The 20,701-nt window shown below is 46.2% G+C and overlaps 1 protein-coding gene across 1 annotated transcript in view; it reads left to right on the top strand.

The window, feature by feature from the left end:
- Positions 1-20,701, top strand: part of myo15b (myosin XVB) — a 322,763-nt gene that overhangs the window by 133,861 nt on the left and 168,201 nt on the right. The window contains exon 25 of the mRNA XM_080209162.1: positions 2,058-2,118. Within this exon, the coding sequence (XP_080065288.1) occupies positions 2,058-2,118 (61 nt within the window). The remainder of the gene's footprint in view (positions 1-2,057; positions 2,119-20,701) is intronic.

Here is a 20,701-nt window from a genome sequence, read left to right as displayed (position 1 = left end):
GGTGGTCCACTTTGGTAGGAAGAATGGTAGGAAGGACTATTACTTACGTGGTGAAAAACTGCAGCAGGCGACGGTGCAGAGGGACCTCGGGGTCCTTGTGCATGAGTCGCAAAAACCCAGCCTGCAGGTGCAGCAGGTGGTCAGGAAGGCGAATGGGATGCTGGCCTTCATAGCGAGGGGGATTGAATATAAAAGTAGGGAGGTCTTGCTGCAGCTGTATAGGGCATTGGTGAGGCCGCAGCTGGAGTACTGTGTGCAGTTTTGGGCGCCGCACCTGCGCAAGGATATTTTGGCCTTGGAGGGAGTGCAGAGGAGGTTTACTAGGCTGATACCGGAGTTGAGGGGGTTGAGCTATGAGGAGAGGCTGAATAAACTAGGCTTGTACTCGTTAGAGTTTAGAAGAATGAGGGGAGATCTCATTGAGACGTATAAGATGATGAATGGGATGGATAGGATAGAGGTGGAAAGACTCTTCCCGCTCAAAAAAGACAGTAGGACTAGGGGGCACAGCCTCAAGATAAAGGGGGGGCGGTTCAGAACGGAGTTGAGGAGGAACTTCTTCACTCAAAGGGTGGTGAATCTCTGGAATTCTCTGCCCGTTGAAGTGGTGGAGGCTACCTCGCTAAATATTTTTAAGAAGCGGGTTGATGGGTTTTTGATAAGAGAGGGGATTAAGGGTTATGGGGAGAGGGCGGGAAAGTGGAACTGAGCCACGACAGATCAGCCATGATCTTATTGAATGGCGGGGCAGGCTCGAAGGGCCAGATGGCCTACTCCTGCTCCTATTTCTTATGTTCTTATGTTCTTATGACTCCAACCAATGGAGAGTTTTCACTCCGATTCCCATTGACTTCAATCTTGCTAGGACTCAAATGTTGCCTTGATGTCAAAGGCAGTTTAACACTCTAGTCCATGTTTGAAGCAAGGGTCCGGAGTAGTCCTGGTGGAACCCAAACTGAGTTATAATGTGCAGTTTGCTGAGTACGAGCCACTTGACAGTGCTGTTGACGACACCGTCCATTGCTTTGCTGATGATTGAGAGTAAACTGATTGTAGCAATTGGCCAAGTTGATTTGTCTGACTTCTTGTGGACTTGAGGAGTAGAGAGATACTCCAGCAATCTGTGTTACTGTCAAGAAATGTTTTCAAACCCGTAAACACCAAAATATCTCAGTGACCTGTTATAGACATAACTATGTCTCTTTGGAAGCAAGTAGTAACGAACTGCCTGTGCAAAAAGAGGTACCGTTATTGCAGTTCCAGTTAATGACAATCCGGTGGAAGTATCTCAGACTACAGAATGACACCATTCTACACAAAACAGAAAACCCTTCAAAGATTCGATTTGTAATTGTCCAAATCATGTATAATGTGTAGTTAGGATTTAAGACAGAGTAATTTAGTGATTGAGATTGTATAAAGGAATTAAAGGAGGAGGGGTGTGGTGATTTGTGGTTATTGTCCCTTTAAGGGCAACACAGCAGAAGAGGGTTGGTGGGGGGTTGGAGTCCTCTCCTGGGCAGTGGACATCTCAAGCACCAGGGCAACCGTGCTGCATTATTGTACAGTTTTTCATATTAGTAGATTGATTTTGTATTTGTAGTGAAGTCTTTGAAAGTGCATCATTACAAGGACTTTGCCAGACAAACTGGACAGATGTACTTTAGTCATTTCTGGTGTCTTAGTTGATGTTGGTCAGCTTGTCTGGTTTGGTTTTTATTCAGCTTTTCTGCATTAATTTAGTGGAACTGAGTATGTCACTTGGCCATTTCACAGGGCAAGTAAGAGTCAAATACATTACTATGGGCAGTTTTTTATTCATTCATGGGACATGGGTGTTGCTGTCTGACCAACATTTATTGCTCATTCCTAGTTGTTGAGGGCAGTTGAGAGTCAACCACATTGTTATGGCTCTGGAGTTACATGAAGGCCAGACCAGGTAAAGACAGCAGATTTTAAAGGACATTAGGATGTTCTGTGGGAACAAGAGAGACTCGTGGTTGGTGTGTTGTGTCCCAGGTGCCAGGGTCCTTGATGTCTTGGCTTGTGTTTTCAAGATCCTTCAGGGAGAAGGGGACCAGCCCCAGGCTGTGGTCCACATAGGCACCAATGACATAGGTAGGAAAAGGGATGGAGATGTAAGGCAGAAATTCAGGGAGTTAGGATGGAAGCTTAGAGCTAAAACAAACAGAGTTATCATCTCTGGTTTGTTGCCCGTGTCACGCGCTAGTGAGGAGAGGAATAGGGAGAGAGAGCAGTTGAACACGTGGCTACAGAAATGGTGTAGAAGGGAAGGATTCAGATGTCTGAATAATTGGGGCTCATTCTGGGGTAGGTGGGGCCTCTACAAACAGGACGGGCTACACCTGAACCAGAGCGGTACCAAATCCTTGGGGGGGTAAATTTGCTAATGATTTTCGGGAGGGTTTAAACTAATTCAGCAGGGGGATTGGAACCTGGATTGTTGCTCCAGTGTACAGGATGAAGTGAGAAGTTAAGTCATGAATAAGGTTTCAAGGTGGCAGGAGTGTACTGGCAGGCATGAAGGTGGTTTGAAGTGTGTCTACTTCAACACCAGGAGCATCTGGAATAAGATGGGTGAACTGGCAGCGTGGATTGGTACCTGGCACTTCGATGTTGTGGCCATTTCGGAGACATGGATAGAGCAGGGACAGGAATGGTTGTTGCAGGTTCCAGGGTTTAGATATTTCAGTCAGAGCAGAGAAGGTGGTAAAAGAGGGGGAGGTGTGGCATTGTTTGTCAAGGACAGTATTACGGTGGCAGAAAGGACATTTGATGAGGACTCATCTACTGAGGTTAGAAACAGGAAAGGAGAGGTCACCCTGTTGGGAGTTTTCTATAAGCCTCCAAAAAAGTTCAAGAGGTGTAGAGGAAAGGATTGCAAAGATGATTCTGGATAAGAGCGAAAGTAACAGGGTAGTTGTTATGGGAGATGTTAACTTTACAAATATTGACTGGAAAAGCTATAGTTCGAGTACTTTAGATAGGTCAGTTTTTGTCCAATGTATGCAGGAGGGTTTCCTGACGAAGTATGTAAATAGACTAACAAGAGGCGATGCCACATTGGATTTGTACTGGGTAATGAACCAGGCCAGGTGTTAGACTTGGAGCACTTTGGTGATAGTGACCACAATTCAATTACATTTAGCAATGGAAAGGGATAGGTATATACAGCAGGACAAGAGTTATAGCTGGGGGAAAGGAAATTATGATGGCATTAGGCGAGATTTAGGATATAGGATGTGGAAGGAAAGTGCAGGGGATGAGCACAATTGAAATGTGGAGCTTGTTCAAGGGACAACTGCTGTGTGTCCTTGAGAAATATGTACCTGTCAGGCAGGGAGGAAGTGGTTGAGCGAGGGAACCGTGGTTTACTAAAGAAGTTGAATCTCTTGTGAAGAGGAAGAAGGAGACTTATGTAAAGATGAGACATGAAAGCTCAGTTAGGGCACTGGAGAGTTACTAGTTAACCAGGAAGGACCTAAAGAGAGAGTTAAGAAGAGCCAGGAGGGGACATGAGAAGTCTTTGGCAGGTAGGATCAAGGAAAACCCTAAAGCTTTCTATAGGTATGTCAGGAATAAAAGAATGACTCGGGTAAGATTAGGGCCAGTCAAGGACAGTAGTGGGAAGTTGTGTGTGGAGTCTGAAGAGATTGGAGAGGCGCTAAATGAATATTTTTCATCAGTATTCACACAGGAAAAAGACAATGTTGTCGAGGAGAATACTGAGATACAGCCTATTAGACTAGACGGAATTGAGTTCATAAGGAGGAAGTGTTAGCAATTCTGGAAAGTGTGGAAATAGATAAGTCCCCTGGGCCGGATGGGATTTATCCGAGGATTCTCTGGGAAGCTAGGGAGGAGATTGCAGAACCTTTGGCTTCGATCTTTAACATAGAACATAAAACATAGAACACTACAGCACAAACAGGCCATTCGGCCCACAAGTTGCGCCGATCATATCCATACCTACCAGGCCATAGAACTATCTATAACTCCCAATCCCATTAAATCCCATGTACTCATCCAGAAGTCTTTTAAAAGACCCCAGCAAGTTCACCTCTACCACCACCGATGGCAGCCGATTCCACACTCACCACCCTGTGAGTGAAAAACTTACCCCTGACATCTCCGCTGCACCTGCTCCCCAGCACCTTAAACCGGTGTCCTCTCATAGCGACCATTTCAACCCTGGGAAATAGCCTCTGAGAATCCACCCTATCTATTCCTCTCAACATTTTATAAACCTCTATTAGATCACCTCTCAACCTTCGTCTCTCCAGGGAGAAGAGTCCCAGCTCCCTCAATCTATCTTCATAAGGCATGCCTCCCAATCCAGGCAACATCCTTGTAAATCTCCTCTGCACCCTCTCAATAGCTTCCACATCCTTCCTGTAGTGAGGCGACCAGAACTGCGCACAGTACTCCAAGTGGGGTCTGACAAGGGTCTTATAAAGTTGCAGCATTACCTCCCGACTCCTAAACTCAATCCCTTGATTAATGAAGGCCAGTACACCATTATGTCATCATTGTCTACAGGAATAGTGCCAGAAGACTGGAGGATAGCAAATGTTGTCCCCTGGTTCAAGAAGGGGAGTAGAGACAACCCTGGTAATTATAGATCAGCGAGCCTTACTTCTGTTGTGGGCAAAGTTTTGGAAAGAATTGTAAGAGATAGGATTTATAATCATCTTGAAAGGAACAATTTGATTAGGGATAGTCAATACGGTTTTGTGAAGGGTAGGTCGTGCCTCACAAACCTTATTGAGTTCTTTGAGAATGTGACCAAAGAGGTGGATGAGCGTAAAGCAGTTGATGTGGTGTGTATGGATTTCAGTAAAGTATTTGATAAGGTTCCCCACGGTAAGCTATTGCAGAAAATACAGAGGCATGGGATTGAGTGTGATTTTGCGGTTTGGATCAGAAATTGGTTAGCTGAAAGAAGACAGAGGGTGGTGGTTGATGGGTTCATCCTGGAGTTTAGTTATTAGTGGTGTACCTCAAAGATCTGTTCTGGGGCCACTGCAATTTGTCATTTTTATAAATGACCTAGATGAGGGCATAGGAGGATGGGTTAGTAAATTTGCGAATGACACTAAAGTCGATGGAATTATGAACACTGTGGAAGGATGTTACAGCTTACAGAGGGACATAGCTAAGCTGCAGAGCTGGGCTGAGAGGTGGCAAATGGAGTTTAATGCGGAAAAGTGTGAGGTGATTCACTTTGGAAGAAGTAACAGAAATACAGAGTACTGGACTAATGGTAAGATACTTGGTCATGTGGATGAGCAGAGAGATCTCCGTGTCCGTGTGCATAGCTCCCTGAAAGTTGGCACCCAAATTAATAGGGTTGTTAAAAAGGCGTACGGTGTGTTAGCTTTTATTGGTAGAGGGATTGAGTTTCGGAGCCATGAGGTCATGTTGCAGCTGTACAAAACTCTGGTGCGGCCGCACTTGGAGTATTGCGTACAGTTCTGGTCGCCGCATTATCAGAAAGATGTGGAGGCATTGGAAAGGGTGCAGAGGAGGTTTACCAGGATGTTGCCTGGTATGGTGGGAAGGTCTTATGAGGAAAGGCTGAGTGACTTGAGGCTGTTTTCGTTAGAGAGAAGAAGGTTAAGAGGTGACTTAATAGAGGCACACAAGATGATTAGAAGATTAGATAGGTCCTCGGATGGTGATGGTGAAGGGCATTTAAAGGGCCATTGGATAAACATATGGATGATATTGGAACAGTGTAGGTTAGCTGGGCTTTAGATTTGTTTCACAGGTCGGTACAACATCGAGGGCCGAAGGGCCTGTACTGCGCTGTAATGTTCTATGATCTATATTAGTGAATTAGATTAGTTTTATAGGCCGGTTAGTTTAACGTCTGTTGTAGGAAAAATGCTTGAATCAGTAATCAAGGAGAAAATAGTGAGGCATCTTGAGGAGAATTGTTTGACAGAGCAGACACAGCACGGTTTCATTAAGGGGAAGTCGTGTCTGACGAATTTATTGGAATTCTGTGATGATGTGTCTGGTGCGGTGGATAGAGGGGAACCAGTGGATGTGGCGTTTCTCGATTTTCAGAAAGCGTTTGATAAGGTGCCGCACAAAAGGTTGTTACAGAAGGTTAGGGGGCATAGAGTTGGGGGTAGGGTGTTAGCTTGGATAGGGGATTGGCTGTCAAATAGGAGGCAGAGAGTGGGTGTCAATGGGTGCTATTCGGATTGGCGGTTGGTGACTAGTGGAGTGCCCCAGGGATCGGTGCTGGGGCCTCAGCTATTTACCATTTATATAGATGATCTGGAGGAGGGAGCCGAGTGTAAGGTGTCAAAATTTGCTGATGACACAAAGATAAGTGGAACAGCAAATTGTGCGGAGGGTGTGGAAAGTCTGTAAGAGGGATCTAGATAGGCTGAGCGAGTGGGCGAGGACCTGGCAGATGGAATACAATGTTGGCAAGTGTGAAGTTATCCATTTTGGTAGGAATAATGGTAGGAAGGACTACTACTTACAGGGCGAAAAGCTGCAGCATGCTACGGTGCAGAAGGACCTGGGGGTCCTTGTGCATGAATCGCAAAAACCCAGCCTACAGGTGCAGCAGGTGGTCAGGAAGGCAAATGGGATGCTGGCCTTCATAGCGAGGGGGATTGAATATAAAAGTAGGGAGGTCTTGCTGCAACTGTACAGGACACTGGTGAGGCCTCAGCTGGAGTACTGTGTGCAGTTTTGGTCGCCGCACTTGCGCAAGGTTATTTTGGCCTTGGAGGGAGTGCAGAGGAGGTTCACTAGGCTGATACCAGAGTTGAGGGGGTTGAGCTATGAGGAGAGGCTGAATAAACTAGGCTTGTATTCGTTAGAGTTTAGAAGGATGAGGGGAGATCTCATTGAGACATATAAGATGATGAAAGGGATGGATTGGGTAGAGGTGGAGAGGTTCTTCCCGCTCAGAAAGGACAGCAGGACTAGAGGGCACAGCCTCAAGATAAAGGGGGGGGGTGCAGTTTAGAACAGAGTTGAGGAGAAACTTCTTCACTCAAAGGGTGGTGAATCTCTGGAATTCTCTGCCCGTTGAAGTGGTTGAGGCTACCTCGCTAAATACATTTAAGACACGGGTAGATAGGTTTTTGACAGACAAGGGAATTAAGGGTTATGGGGAGAAAGTTTACTGGAGTTCTATGAGGATGTGTCTAGGGCGGTGGATAGAGGAGAGCCGGTGGATGTGGTCTTTCTTGATTTTCAGAAGGCGTTTGACAAGGTACCTCACAAGAGGTTATTGCAGAAGGTCAGGTGACATGGAGTTGGGGGTAGGGTGTTAGCGTGGATAGAGGATTGGTTGTCAAATAGGAGGCAGAGAGTCGGGGTCAATGGGTGCTATTCGGATTGGCGGTTGGTGACTAGTGGAGTGCCCCAGGGGTCAGTGCTGGGGCCTCAGCTATTTACCATTTATATAGATGATCTGGAGGAGGGAACCGAGTGTAGGGTGTCGAAATTTGCTGATAACACCAAGATTGGTGGAACAGCAAATTGCGCGGAAGGTGTGGAGAGTCTACAGAAGGATCTAGATAGGGTGGGCGAATGGGCCAGGAACTGGCAAATGGAATTTAATGTTGGCAAGTGCGAGGTGGTCCACTTTGGTAGGAATAATGGTAGGAAGGATTATTACTTACATGGCGAAAAACTGCAGCAGGCGACAGTGCAGAAGGACCTCGGGGTCCTTGTGCATGAGTCGCAAAAACCCAGCCTGCAGGTGCAGCAGGTGGTCAGGAAGGCGAATGGGATGCTGGCCTTCATAGCGAGGGGGATTGAATATAAAAGTAGGGAGTCTTGCTGCGGCTGTATAGGGCATTGGTGAGGCCGCAACTGGAGTACTGTGTGCAGTTTCGGTCGCCGCACTTACGCAAGGATATTTTGGCCTTGGAGGGAGTGCAGAGGAGGTTTACTAGGCTGATTCCGGAGTTGAGGGGGTTGAGCTATGAGGAGAGGCTGAATAAACTAGGCTTGTACTCGTTAGAGTTTAGAAGAATGAGGGGAGATCTCATTGAGACATATAAGATGATGAATGGGATGGATAGGATAGAGGTGGAGAGACTCTTCCCGCTCAGAAAGGACAGTAGGACTAGGGGGCACAGCCTCAAGATAAAGGGGGGACGGTTTAGAACGGAGTTGAGGAAGAACTTCTTCACTCAAAGGGTGGTGAATCTCTGGAATTCTCTGCCCGTTGAAGTGGTGGAGGCTACCTCGCTAAATATTTTTAAGACACGGGTTGATGGGTTTTTGATAAGAGAGGGGATTAAGGGTTATGGGGAGAGGGCGGGAATGTGGAACTGAGCCACGACAGATCAGCCATGATCTTATTGAATGGCGGGGCAGGCTCGAAGGGCTAGATGGCCTACTCCTGCTCCTATTTCTTATGTTCTTATGTTTTTCTCGACAATCGACTATGGTTTCACGGTCAACAGTAGATTCTTAATTCTACATTTTTTGAATTGAGTTCAAATTCCACCATCTGCCGTGGTGGGATTCGAACCCGGGTCCCCAGAACGTTAGCTGAGTTTTGGGATTAATAGTGTAACAATAATACCACTGGACCATCGCCTCCCCTAGAGTCACAAATAGGCCAGACTGGGGTAGGGATGGCAGATTTCATTCCCTGAAGGACATTCGAGAACCCGATGAGTTTAATGACAATCCAGTTATTTTAAAATTGTTATAAATGAGGCTGGTATTCTATTCTGTTGATTAATTCAGTTTAAATTCTCCAGCTTCTGTGATGGGTTTTGAACAAATGTTTCTCCAGTCCAGGCCTGTGGACTAATATCCCAGTTACATTACCTCCCTTCACAACCATCACCTCATCTGGATGATTTGAAATTATATTCTGTATTCCCAATATTGTCAATATATGTCAACAAGAATAGCGATCCCACAGCGAGTATCCTTTCCTCTAGTCTAAGAAATAACTGTTTACTACTCATCTCTGCTTTCTGTCTCCCAGACAATTTTGTAGCTATGCACAAGAAATAGGAATAGTCTATCTGGCCCATTCTGCCTGCTCTACCATTCAGTGCTAACATGACTGATGGAGATTCAACTTCATTTTTCCACCCACTCTCCATATCCCTTCAATCCCTGAGAGACCAAAAACGTCCCTTTCCCAGCCTTACATGTATTCAACAATGGAGCATTCACATTCCTCTGAGGTAGAGAGTTCCAAAGATTCACACACTTTGAGTGAAGTAATTTCTTATCATTTCAATCCTAAACGATCAGCCCCTTACCCTGCGACTGTGCCGCCTGTGTTTTGGACTCCCTGACCTGCGGAAACAATCTCTCAGCATCTACATGTTGCCACGGTCTCTTGAATCCCATGATTTACGTATCACTTCATCCAATACCTTGGGAAAGTCTAAATACACAATATTAATCACACTCTCTTAATCTCCATTACTCTGTCAAATAACTCAGTCGAGTTAGTCAGATGCAATTTGCATTTTAAAACAATACTGGCTGTGAATTTATTAACTTCTGAGTATCAATTAATTTTGTCTATGATAATGATGCGTATAGGTATACATCAAGGTGTGTATAAGTGCGTGAGTCAATGAATGCAGGAATGCACGTACCTACCCTCGGGCTTTGAGTGAGAAACAACATTCGTATCATGGTCATTACTTTAAACCAGATAAACATGTTATTGAAGGGTATGAATCAAGACAGGAGCCATCAGAGTTGCTCAGCAGTAGGGCGAGGCTCTGTAATCACATAAAATACATTACAAAGGTCAGTGATACTGATGAATCCACTCAAATGCTGTGTGTACTGTGTCAAACAAAACTCCTGACTTCAGAAATAGTCAATATCAGAGGATCACATCATAACATATCCTAGCAACTGATGAAAACCTTACACTCCCAAAGTTTATGGATTTACAACCAATAGAATCAGTTTTACTTCTGATCTATTTAGAGCAAGATATAAAGCTGGGAGATAAGAGCAGTTCTGTATTCAGTAGAGGTCTGACAGTGTACAGACAGAAACACACTGTGTACCTTAACACAGTGCACAAACTCACGCTGATCCATCGACACAAATCACTGTGTACAAATGCAAATACCCTGTGGCGTTCTGACACACTGATCTACATCTCCTGAGGGAAGATGTATTAGCAATTTTGAAAAACCTGAGGGTGGATAAGTCCCCTGGGCCAGATGGGATCATCCTAGGATACTTTGGGAGGCAAGGGATGAGATTGTGGAGCCTTTAGCTTTGATCTTTGGGTCCTCACTGTCCACGGGGATTGTCCCAGAGGACTGGAGATTGGCAAATGTTGTTCCTCTCTTCAAGAAAGGAAATAGGAATGACCAGTTAGTCTTACTTTGGTGGTCGGTAAGTTAATGGAAAGGGTCCTGAGGGATAGGATTTATGACCATTTGGAAAGATGCAGTTTAATCCAGGATAGTCAGCACGGTTTTGTGAGAGGTAGGTCCTGCCTCACAAATTTGAGTTCTTTGAGGAGGTAACTGAGTGTGTAGACGAAGGTAGAGCAATTGATGTTGTATATTTTAGTAAGGCATTTGATAAGGTTCCCCTTTGAAGGCTCATGAAGAAAGTAAGGAGGTGTGGGATAGAAGGAAATTTGGCCTATTGGATAAGTAACTGGCTGTCTCATAGAAGACAGAGGGTGGTGGTGGAGGGAAAATTTTCAGACTGGAGGCCAGTTACCAATGGTACCACAGGGATCAGTGCTGGGTCCTCTGCTATTTGTGATTTTTATCAATGACTTGGAAGAGGGGGCTGGAGGATGGGTTAGTAAATTTGCTGATGACACCAAGATTGGTGGAGTAGTGGATGAGGTGGGGGCTCTTGCAGGCTGCAAAGAGAGACATTGATAGGATCCAAAACTGGGCCAAAAAGTGGCAGATGGAGTTTAACCCTGGTAAGTGCAAGGTGATTCATCTTGGTAGGACAAACTTGAATGAGGATTACAGGGCCAACAGCAGGGTTCTGAGGAATGTGGAGGAACAGAGAGATCTTGGGGTTCATATCCACAGATCCCTGAAGGTTGCCACTCAAGTAGATAGAGCTGTGAAGAAGGCTTATAGTGTGTTAGCGTTTATTAACAGGGGCTTGAGTTTAAGAGCCATGGGGTTATGCTGCAAATATACCGGACGTTGGTGAGACCACATTTGGAATATTGTGTTCAGTTCTGGTCACCTCACTATAAGAAGGATATGGAAGCATTGGAGAGAATGCAGAGGAGATTTACCAGGATGCTGCCTGGTTTGCAGGATAGGTCTTATGAGGAAAGGTTGAGGGAACTGGGGCTTTTCTCTTTAGAGCTGAGGAGGATGGGAGGCTACTTAATAGAGGTTTATAAGATGATGAGAGGGATTGATAGAGTGGACGTGCAGAGACTATTTCCTCGGGTGGATGTAGCTGTTACTAGGGGGCATAACTATAAGGTTCATGGTGGGAGGTATAGGAGGGATGTCCGAGGTAGATTTTTCACTCAGAGAGTGGTTGGGGTGTGGAATGCACTGCCTGCTGTGATAGTGAGTCGGACACTTTAGGAACTTTTAAGCAGTTATTGGATAAGCACAAGGAGCACACCAGAATGATAGGGAGTGGGATAGCTTGATCTTGGGTTTGGACATAGCTGGGCACAACATTGAGGGCCGAAGGGCCTATACTGTGCTCTACTGTTCTATGTTCTAGGGATAGTTGTAGGGGCAGGTACAACTTTGTCTTTTAAAACGCACTTAGATAGTTACATGGATAAGATGGGTTTAGCGGGCTGTGGGCCAAATGCAGACAACTGCAATTAGCTTAGGGGTTAAAAAGAAATGGCGGCATGGACAAGTTGGGCTGAAGGGCCTGTTTCCATGCTGTAAACCTATATATATATTAAACCTATATGCCACTGTCAGAAGCAGCTATTACACACAGCATCCCAGATGAATGCACTAATACACACAATGATCTGTAAAAATGCACACTGATGACCTGTTATCTGTACAACATAGCAATGGAATTAGGTCACCATCACAATGAAAGATGGGACAGGATCAATCAGTTAATCTGGGATCAAGGGCTTCTGTGTTTCTAGCAATAATCACCAGAACCCTACAGAATACTCATCAACACCTGTCAACTGTCGATAGAAACGCGTAATAATCATGTGGCAATTTATATAAACACGTACTCTACAACATGGAAGAGTGTGTGTATGTAACTGCCCTCAGGGGGTGGGTAAGAAACAACATTCATATTGTGGTCATCACCTTAAACCAGGTAATCAGGTTATTGAAGGGTATGAATCAAGACAGGAGTCATCAGAGTTACTGAGCCCTGGAGGTGGAATTTTCCAGTCCTCCCTATGCTGGATCTAATGGCCGATGCAGCAGGAGCTGAAAAACCGTTTCTCTGCTGGTATAATGTGCCGGTGGATCTTGTGCTCCCACCATCCTGGCGGATCATATTTCCTGCCATAGCCTGGTGGAAACCAATTTGCATCCCATTGATAGGATGCAGATGGAGGCCTAGTTGGAACTGCCCCCCACATGCCTGATCACCTACATTGCCAATGGGAAATCACTCTGCTCCAGAGCACATTGGACCGACATGATGTGTAAAAGTTAGCACTTACCTTCAAAAGGCCTGGTGTACTTTACAGAGGTGAGGAGAAGGTGAAGGCCTCCAGCTCCCAGACTCTGGAACACCACATTCAGTACTGGCTGGGTGGAGCATCGACCACGTGTATCTTTTTCACAGAACAGCTGCCAAGAGGTAGCTGTTCTCGATGCAGCAACTTCATCCAGGCTTCAACCAGCAACCTCTTCTCGACTTAAGATCATCAGGTGGTTCTGCTGAACGGCGAGAGTCTATGCTTGGTAGCGTGGGAAAGAGACAGATAGAAGAGAAGAGGAATGAAGAGATAGACTGGGTGTGCACGTCTAGCAGGTGACAGGATAGACGGGTGGGAGTAGGGGAAAGAGCAATTCGGCAGGGATCTTGGCGAACTGGCATGGAGCAGGAGGACAGGGAAGAAGATAGTCATCGACTTCAGGAAGAGTAGTGGAGAACATGCGCCAGTCTACATCAATGGGGACAAAGTAGAAATGGTTGAGAGCTTCAAATTTTTAAGTGGCCACATCACCAACAACCTGTCCTGACACTGTCGTAAAGAAAGCCCTGATGTGGGTATGCCGGCGTTGGACTGGCGTAAACACAGTAAAAAGTCTGACAACACCAGGTTTTAGTCCAACCTATTTATTTGATAATATTCTCACAAGCTTTCGAGGGGGTTACCCTCTTCGTCAGGTGAATGGAGAGTTCTGGCCTCAGACAGAGCATATAAAGCACAGACAGTTTAGAGATTACTGATTAAAATGCGAATCCTTACACCTAACCTGCTGTTCAAGACCTGAAGTGGCTGACAATGTGAGTGGTAGGAGCACTGATCACAGTTTAAAGAGATGTGTATTGTCTCCAGACAGTACAGTAAGTGAGGTTTTGCAAACCCAGGTAAGTAACGGGGGTTACAGATAGTGCGACATGAACCCAAGATCCCTGTTGAGACCGTCCTCATGTGTGCGGAACTTGGCTATCAGTCTCTGCTCAGCGACTCTGCGCTGTCGTGTGTTGTGAAGGCCGCCTTGGAGAATGCTTACCCGAAGGTCAGAGGCTGAATGCCCGTGACCACTGAAGTGTTCGCCAACAGGAAGGGAACAGTTTTGCCTGGTGACTGTCGAGCGATGTTCATTCATCCGTTGTCGTAGCGTCTGCATGGTCTCCCCAATGTACCATGCTTCGGGACATCCTTTCTTGCAACGTATCAGGTAGACAATGTCGGCCGACATTGTCTACCTGATACGTTGCAAGAAAGGATGTCCCGAAGCATGGTACATTGGGGAGACCATGCAGACGCTACGACAACGGATGAATGAACATCGCTCGACAGTCACCAGGCAAAACTGTTCCCTTCCTGTTGGCGAACACTTCAGTGGTCACGGGCATTCAGCCTCTGACCTTCGGGTAAGCATTCTCCAAGGCGGCCTTCACAACACACGACAGCGCAGAGTCGCTGAGCAGAGACTGATAGCCAAGTTCCGCACACATGAGGACGGTCTCAACAGGGATCTTGGGTTCATGTCGCACTATCTGTAACCCCCGTTACTTACCTGGGTTTGCAAAACCTCACTTACTGTACTGTCTGGAGACAATACACATCTCTTTAAACTGTGATCAGTGCTCCTACCACTCACATTGTCAGCCACTTCAGGTCTTGAACAGCAGGTTAGGTGTAAGGATTCGCATTTTAATCAGTAATCTCTAAACTGTCTGTGCTTTATATGCTCTGTCTGAGGCCAGAACTCTCCATTCACCTGACGAAGAGGGTAACCCCTCGAAAGCTTGTGAGAATATTATCAAATAAATAGGTTGGACTAAAACCTGGTGTTGTCAGACTTTTTACTGTAAAGAAAGCCCACCAGTGCCTCTATTTTCTTAGGAGACTAAGGAAATTTGGAATGCCTGCTACAACTCTCACCAACTTCTGCAGATGCACCAGAGAAAGCATTCTTTCTGGTTGTACCACAGCTTGGGATGGGCTACTGCTCTGCCCAAGACAGCGAGTAATTACAAAAGATCGTGAATGTAGCCCAATCCATCACGCAAACCAACTTCCCAACTATTGAATCTGTCTACACTTCCCACTGCCTCACAAAGCAGCCAGTATAATTAAGGACCCCACACACCCTGGACATTCTCTCTTCCATCTTCCTAGGATGGGAAAAAGACACGAAAGTCTGAGATCATGTACCAATCAACTCAAGAACAGCTTCTTCCCTGCAACCATCAGACTTTTGAATGGACTAACCTCGCATTCTCTACATCCTAGCTATGACTGTAACATTACATTCTGTGCCCTCTCTTTTCCTTCCCTATATATGGTATGTTTTGTCTGTATAGCATGCAAGAAACAATACTTTTCACTGTATTTTGATTTGATTTATTATTGTCACACGTATTAGTATATGGATTGTTGGTGATGTGGACACCTAAAATCTTGAAGCTCTCGACCATTTCTCCTTCATCCCCAGTGAGGTTAGCAGGGGCATGTTCTCCACTATGCTTCCTGAAGTCGATGACTATCTCATTTGTTTCGTTGACGTTGAGGGAGAGATTGTCGCTGCACCAGTTCACCAGATTCTCTATCTCTTTCCTGTACTTGGTTTCATCATTGTTTGAGATCCGACCAATTACCGTGGTGTCATCAGCAAACTTGAAAATCAGGTTGGAGGAGAATTTGACCATACAGTCATTGGATATAAAGAGGGGGTTGAGAACACAGACAGCCTTGTGGAGCACTGGTGTTAAGGATGACCATGGAGGGAGTGTTGTCGCCTATCCTTACTGATTGCTACCTTAGATTAGGAAGCCTAAAATTCAGTTGCAGAGGGTGGAGCCGAGCCCCAGGCCATGGAGTTTGGAGATGAGTTTTGTGAGAATAATGGTGTTAAAGGCTGAGCTGTAGTCTATGAATAAGAGTCTGACATATATGTCTTTGTTATCTAAGTGTTCCAGGGTTGAGTGTAGGGCCAAGGAGATGGCATCTGCTGTTGTCTTGTTGCGGTGAGATCTTGTATGTATACCTCAGGAAACCCAGGCAGAGACAGGGAGAATGTGCATCTCCACACAGGCAATGATCCAAGGCTGGAATTGAACCTGGATCCCTGGCCCTGTGAGGCAGCAGTGCTAACCACTGTGTCATCATGCCATCCCATCCCAAAGGGGGTTGGTGCAAAAGTGTGAAGGGACATTAGGGGCAATCAAGGGGAAAGTTCAGAGGGAGTGATCAGTGGACTGAATGATGGATTCCTAGGGGGCATATTGAGGGGTACCAGTGATAGGAGGGGCTGGTGCTGTTTAAAGAGGGCAGTGGGATGGGAGAGTGAGGGTACAGTGATGTGAGTGAAGAACACTGAGGGTGGTTGGAAGGGATGAAAAACGTTAATACAGATTCCAGAGATTGGAAGGCTGAGGGCAGATGTGTCTATTGTTATGGGGGTGGGATGTTCAGGAGGGAAGGGGACTTCTACTTGTACCTGTATCGAAGGTGATGGGGGGAAGTTGAAAGGTGACCATGGGGAGATCAGAAGTGATTCCTGGCTGGGGTGGGTTCAGTGTTAATGGGGAAGAGGGTGTGTGTGTGAGATGGGGGGGTTGGGGGGATGGGGGAGGCATGAGGAGAGGTTATTACCATCACCATGAAATGTTTCATTGTGAAGATCTCGAGATGCTGCATGAGGTTGAGTCATCTCAGCTTGGAGGGAGATACTGGTCAGCTGAACTGGACAACTAATGTGGAAGCCCAGCATCTGCTCCTTACAGTGCTTTTGCCTTGTGACAGTCCTCAGTGGCACCCTCCCTATTTTGAAATTGTGCCCCTAGTTCTAGACTCCTCAACCAAAGCAAACATCTTCTGCAGAAAGGTTATTTAAATCCAAATTGCGAATTTTGGCTGTGATTCTCCCAAAAGTGCTGAATTGGTGGGAAAACTGTTCTAGATCCCAACTCTTTTGTCAGATCAGCTTCTCACCCGAATCTCCCCACGCTGTGCAGTGCATAGGTCTCAGTCATGAATATCATTAGAAACTCGGGGAGTGGGGAACTATTCACACCGGAGTTTGGCAGGTCTGGAACTCTGCACATGTGCCGCGGCCCCGATCTGTTGGACTGACTCCCCGTTTGCTGACCAGCCTGATCGCTGGCCAGCCCGGCACCCCACAGTAATACCCCTCCAGCTCCCCCCCCTCCCTCCATGGTCTGATCGCGGCCTCCACAACAATTCCTAGGCCAGCCCTGACTCCTCCGTCCTGAAACGCCCTGATGCGCAGTCAACCCCCCAGCAGTGGATATCCCCCCAACCCCATCACCCTGGCAGATCCCCCCCGCACCCCCAGGGGTGAGAGCCCCCCCCCCCCCCAGCTGACCACCTCCCCCCAGCCTGCCCCAATCGCTGCCCTCCCTCTCTCCCAGACCGATCCTGTCCACAGAGTGGCAGCAGGACCTCCCCCCCCGTCCCCACCAGTTGCCTCCAGGCTTCGCTCCCTTGGCACTGCTCGATGCCCAGTGGCTAGTTCCCTGAACGAGGGGAGCTAGTCTCAACCCCGCCGGAACTGAAGTACTCCTGGCGGGGTTAGAAATTCAACCCGAAAGTTCCCGATAATTTCTTTGAAAACATATTTAAAATGCATTTTAAAAAGATTCTAATTATTTACCTGCCTTCCCATCATTGTCAGCATGGTCTGGCCTGCAACTGTTTGTCAGTTCTGGGCGATGTGCATGTGTTCCTGGCGCATGTGTAAATCCCAGTACAAAGCTGGCCATGTGCATCTCCCACTGCGACCCCTCAGTAAAGTTCTGAGTCGCAATCAGAGAATCGCTGCCTTTGTTACTCTCCACAGAGGCTGCCAGACCTGTTGAGTTTATCCAGCATTTTCTGTTTTTATTTCCACCATCCAGAGTATTTTGCTTCCACTTGCACCTACCTTATCCTTTTTATGTTTTGTAGGTTTCAATGGGATCAACTCTCATTCTTCCAAACTTGAGTTTGGTGATTTTTTTTTGTTGCGTTCCCTCTATGTCAATAATCTTCTTTCTAAGGTAAGGGGATGGAAACTACATTCTGTGCTCTGGGTGTGATCTAACCAAGCTCCAATAGAATTGAAACAAACCCTCACTACTCCGTCATTCAAATCCTCTTGTGATAAAGGTTAACATTCCATTAGCCTTCCTCATCGCTTGCTGTACCTGATTGCTAGCCTTCAGTGATTTTTTGACAAGGACACCCAGATCCCTCTGTACATCTACACCTTCTAATCTCTTCAGAAATGCTCTGGCTTCAACCGAATTTTTATCTCAGCCCCTTTCTTTTCACTCAGGATCTCCTTGAACATGTCCTTATATTCGTATGGCTTGTTATATGTCTTGTAACCTGGCTCTCGAATCTACCTGTCTTTTGCAGGCTGGAGCATCCAGTCAAGGCAGGGTACTCATCCTAGATCACATACGACGCTAGCTCTGCTCACTGATCCCTCAGTTATACCTTCACTAATACATATCCTTTTAGTGGCATCACTTGCTCCTTATATGTACATAAGGCGATTTTGGCAGCTTTCAACAACAGTTCTTTAAGTTTCTCTCTGTACACTGAATCAGGAATCAGCAACACCACTGCCCTTGTGTCCACTCCATTTTAATTGTCTTCCCTTCTATTTTGGGAAGGACTAGTAAAATATTAAGCTAAAATTCTGCAGGTTTAGGCTCCTCCACTTCCTCTATAGATTCAGCTGACTCCCTGTTCCTTTCCTGGCTGGTGACGTGTACCTTGTGCCTAGTTCTCAGGTTATTCTCTCTCCTATTTCCCTTTTCCCCTTTGATTTGTGTCCCGGTAATATGCTCCACTCGCCTACATCTGCAACATTGGGTTTCACCAATCCAGCATGTGGGCTCTTTGTGGCCGGATTTGCCACAACATTGGCATTCTGTGGTTGACACTGTGATCTGCTGTGCGTCAGCTAGTGTGTGTATTCAGGCACTGACACCCACTCTCTTCACAACAATCTGAGGTCCCTATCTGCTTCAAGAAGATGAATATTATCCTGGTGCCGAAGAAAAGCCAAGCAGCGTGGCCTTAATGACTATCGGCCAGTGGCTCTGACACCCATCATTATGAAGTGTTTCGAAAGGTTGGTCATGGCACAAATCAATTCCAGCCTCCCGGACTAACTGGATCCACTACAGTTTGCCTATCACCGCAACAGGTCCACAGCAGACGCCATCTCCCTGGCTCTGCACTCAACACAGGAACATCTAGATAACAAGGACACCTATGACAGACTCCTATTTATTGACTACAGCTCAGCCTTCAACACTATTATTCCCACAAAACTCATCTCCAAAGTCCGTGGCCTGGGCTCGGCTCCTCCCTCTGTGACTGGATTCTAAACTTCCTAACTCACAGATCACAATCAGTAAGGATAGGCAATAACACCTCCTCCACAATCATCCTCAACACCGGTGCCCCACAAGTCTGTGTTCTGAGCCCCCTACTATACTCCTTATATACCTATGACTGTGCAGCCAAATTCCCCTCCAATTTTCAAGTTTGCTGATGACACCACCGTAGTGGATGGGTGAGAGATGGGTAACAGGAATGAGATAGAGAATTTGGTGAACTGGTGCGGTGACAATAATCTCTCCCTCAGTGTCAACAAAACAGGAAGTGTAAAGGAGAACATGCCCCTGTCTACATCAATGGGACAAAGTAGAAAGTTAGAGAGCTTCAAGTTTTTAGAAGTCACCAGCAACATGTCCTGTCCCCCCACGCCGACACAATAGTTAAGAAAGCCCCACCAACGCCTCTACTTTCTCAGAAGACTAAGGAAATTTGGGATGTCAGCTACGACTCTCACCAACTTTTACAGATGCCCCATAGAAAGCATTCTTTCTGGTTGTATCACAGCTTGGTATGGGCTTCTGCTCTGCCCAAGACCGCAAGGAACTACAAAAGATGGTGAATGTAGCCCAATCCATCGTGCAAATCAGCCTCCATTGAGTCTGTCTACACTTCCCACTGACTCGGCAAAGCAGCCAGCACGATTTAGGAACCCACGCACCCTGGACGTTCTCTCTTCTTCCTTCTTCCGTCGGGAAAAAGATACAAAAGTCTGAGGCCACGTACCAACCGACGCAAAAACAGCTTCTTTTTTGCTGCTGTCAGACTTTTGAATGAACTGACCTTGCATTAAGTTTCTCCACACCCTGGCTGTGACTGTAACACTACATTCTGCACTCTCTAATTTCCTTCTCTATGAACAGTATGTTTTGTCTGTATAGCACACAAGAAACAATACTTTTCACTGTATGTTAATACATGTGACAATAATAAATCAAATCAAATCCAAAATCCAACTGTTTTGTTTCATGTGCAGCCAGCTCCATTGCTATAGCTATTTCAAAAGTGACTTTAAAGCCTTAGACTTCTTTTTTTAAATGTTTTGTTGCATCATTTTGTTTTGGAGGCTACAAACGAAACAGTCGCATAAAGCATCTTTCAGGAACCTGCCAAATTCACAGTGATTTGCTCGTCTTTATAACACAACCACAAATTGAGCGATGGCCTTCCCTTCCAGCTGTACTCATTTGAAATGGTTCCCTATCACCTTGCACACAACACTCCCAGGGATTTCTCTGCGGGCTTTTAGTGTCGCGAATATCTTACTCTCTATCATGCTAAGAAAGACTGCTACTGCCAGGTCTTCATCACATTGTTGGCTGTAAGTACGAATGTAAATTCTCCGTATAAAACATTCAGCTTTCCGTATCTCCATTGAACAATCTCATCGCTCCGAAATGACCCACCATTTGCTATTCCCACTGGCAGGAATTTTTCCTGCAGCTCACGTTCAGTCGCTGCTCACAGGCCGAGTCCCCTCGTTTCGTGTTCTTCGTGTCAGCCGCTCCATCACCAACTCTGCTGTCCTACCCTTCACATCGAAAGTAACCCGAGTTCTCTCGTGACCACTTCCCCAAAGACAATCCCAGTGCTCCCAGTTGAGAATCTCTCTCCTATTCTGAATGTTGACTGTAGCCTGAGTCCGCTCACAATCACCACTTCCAGCCCCAT

The sequence above is a fragment of the Carcharhinus amblyrhynchos genome, chromosome 21 (genome assembly GCF_965287045.1).
Source record: "Carcharhinus amblyrhynchos chromosome 21, sCarAmb.v2.hapA, whole genome shotgun sequence".
NCBI lineage: Eukaryota > Metazoa > Chordata > Chondrichthyes > Carcharhiniformes > Carcharhinidae > Carcharhinus > Carcharhinus amblyrhynchos.
This window is presented reverse-complemented; position numbering and strand designations above follow the sequence as displayed.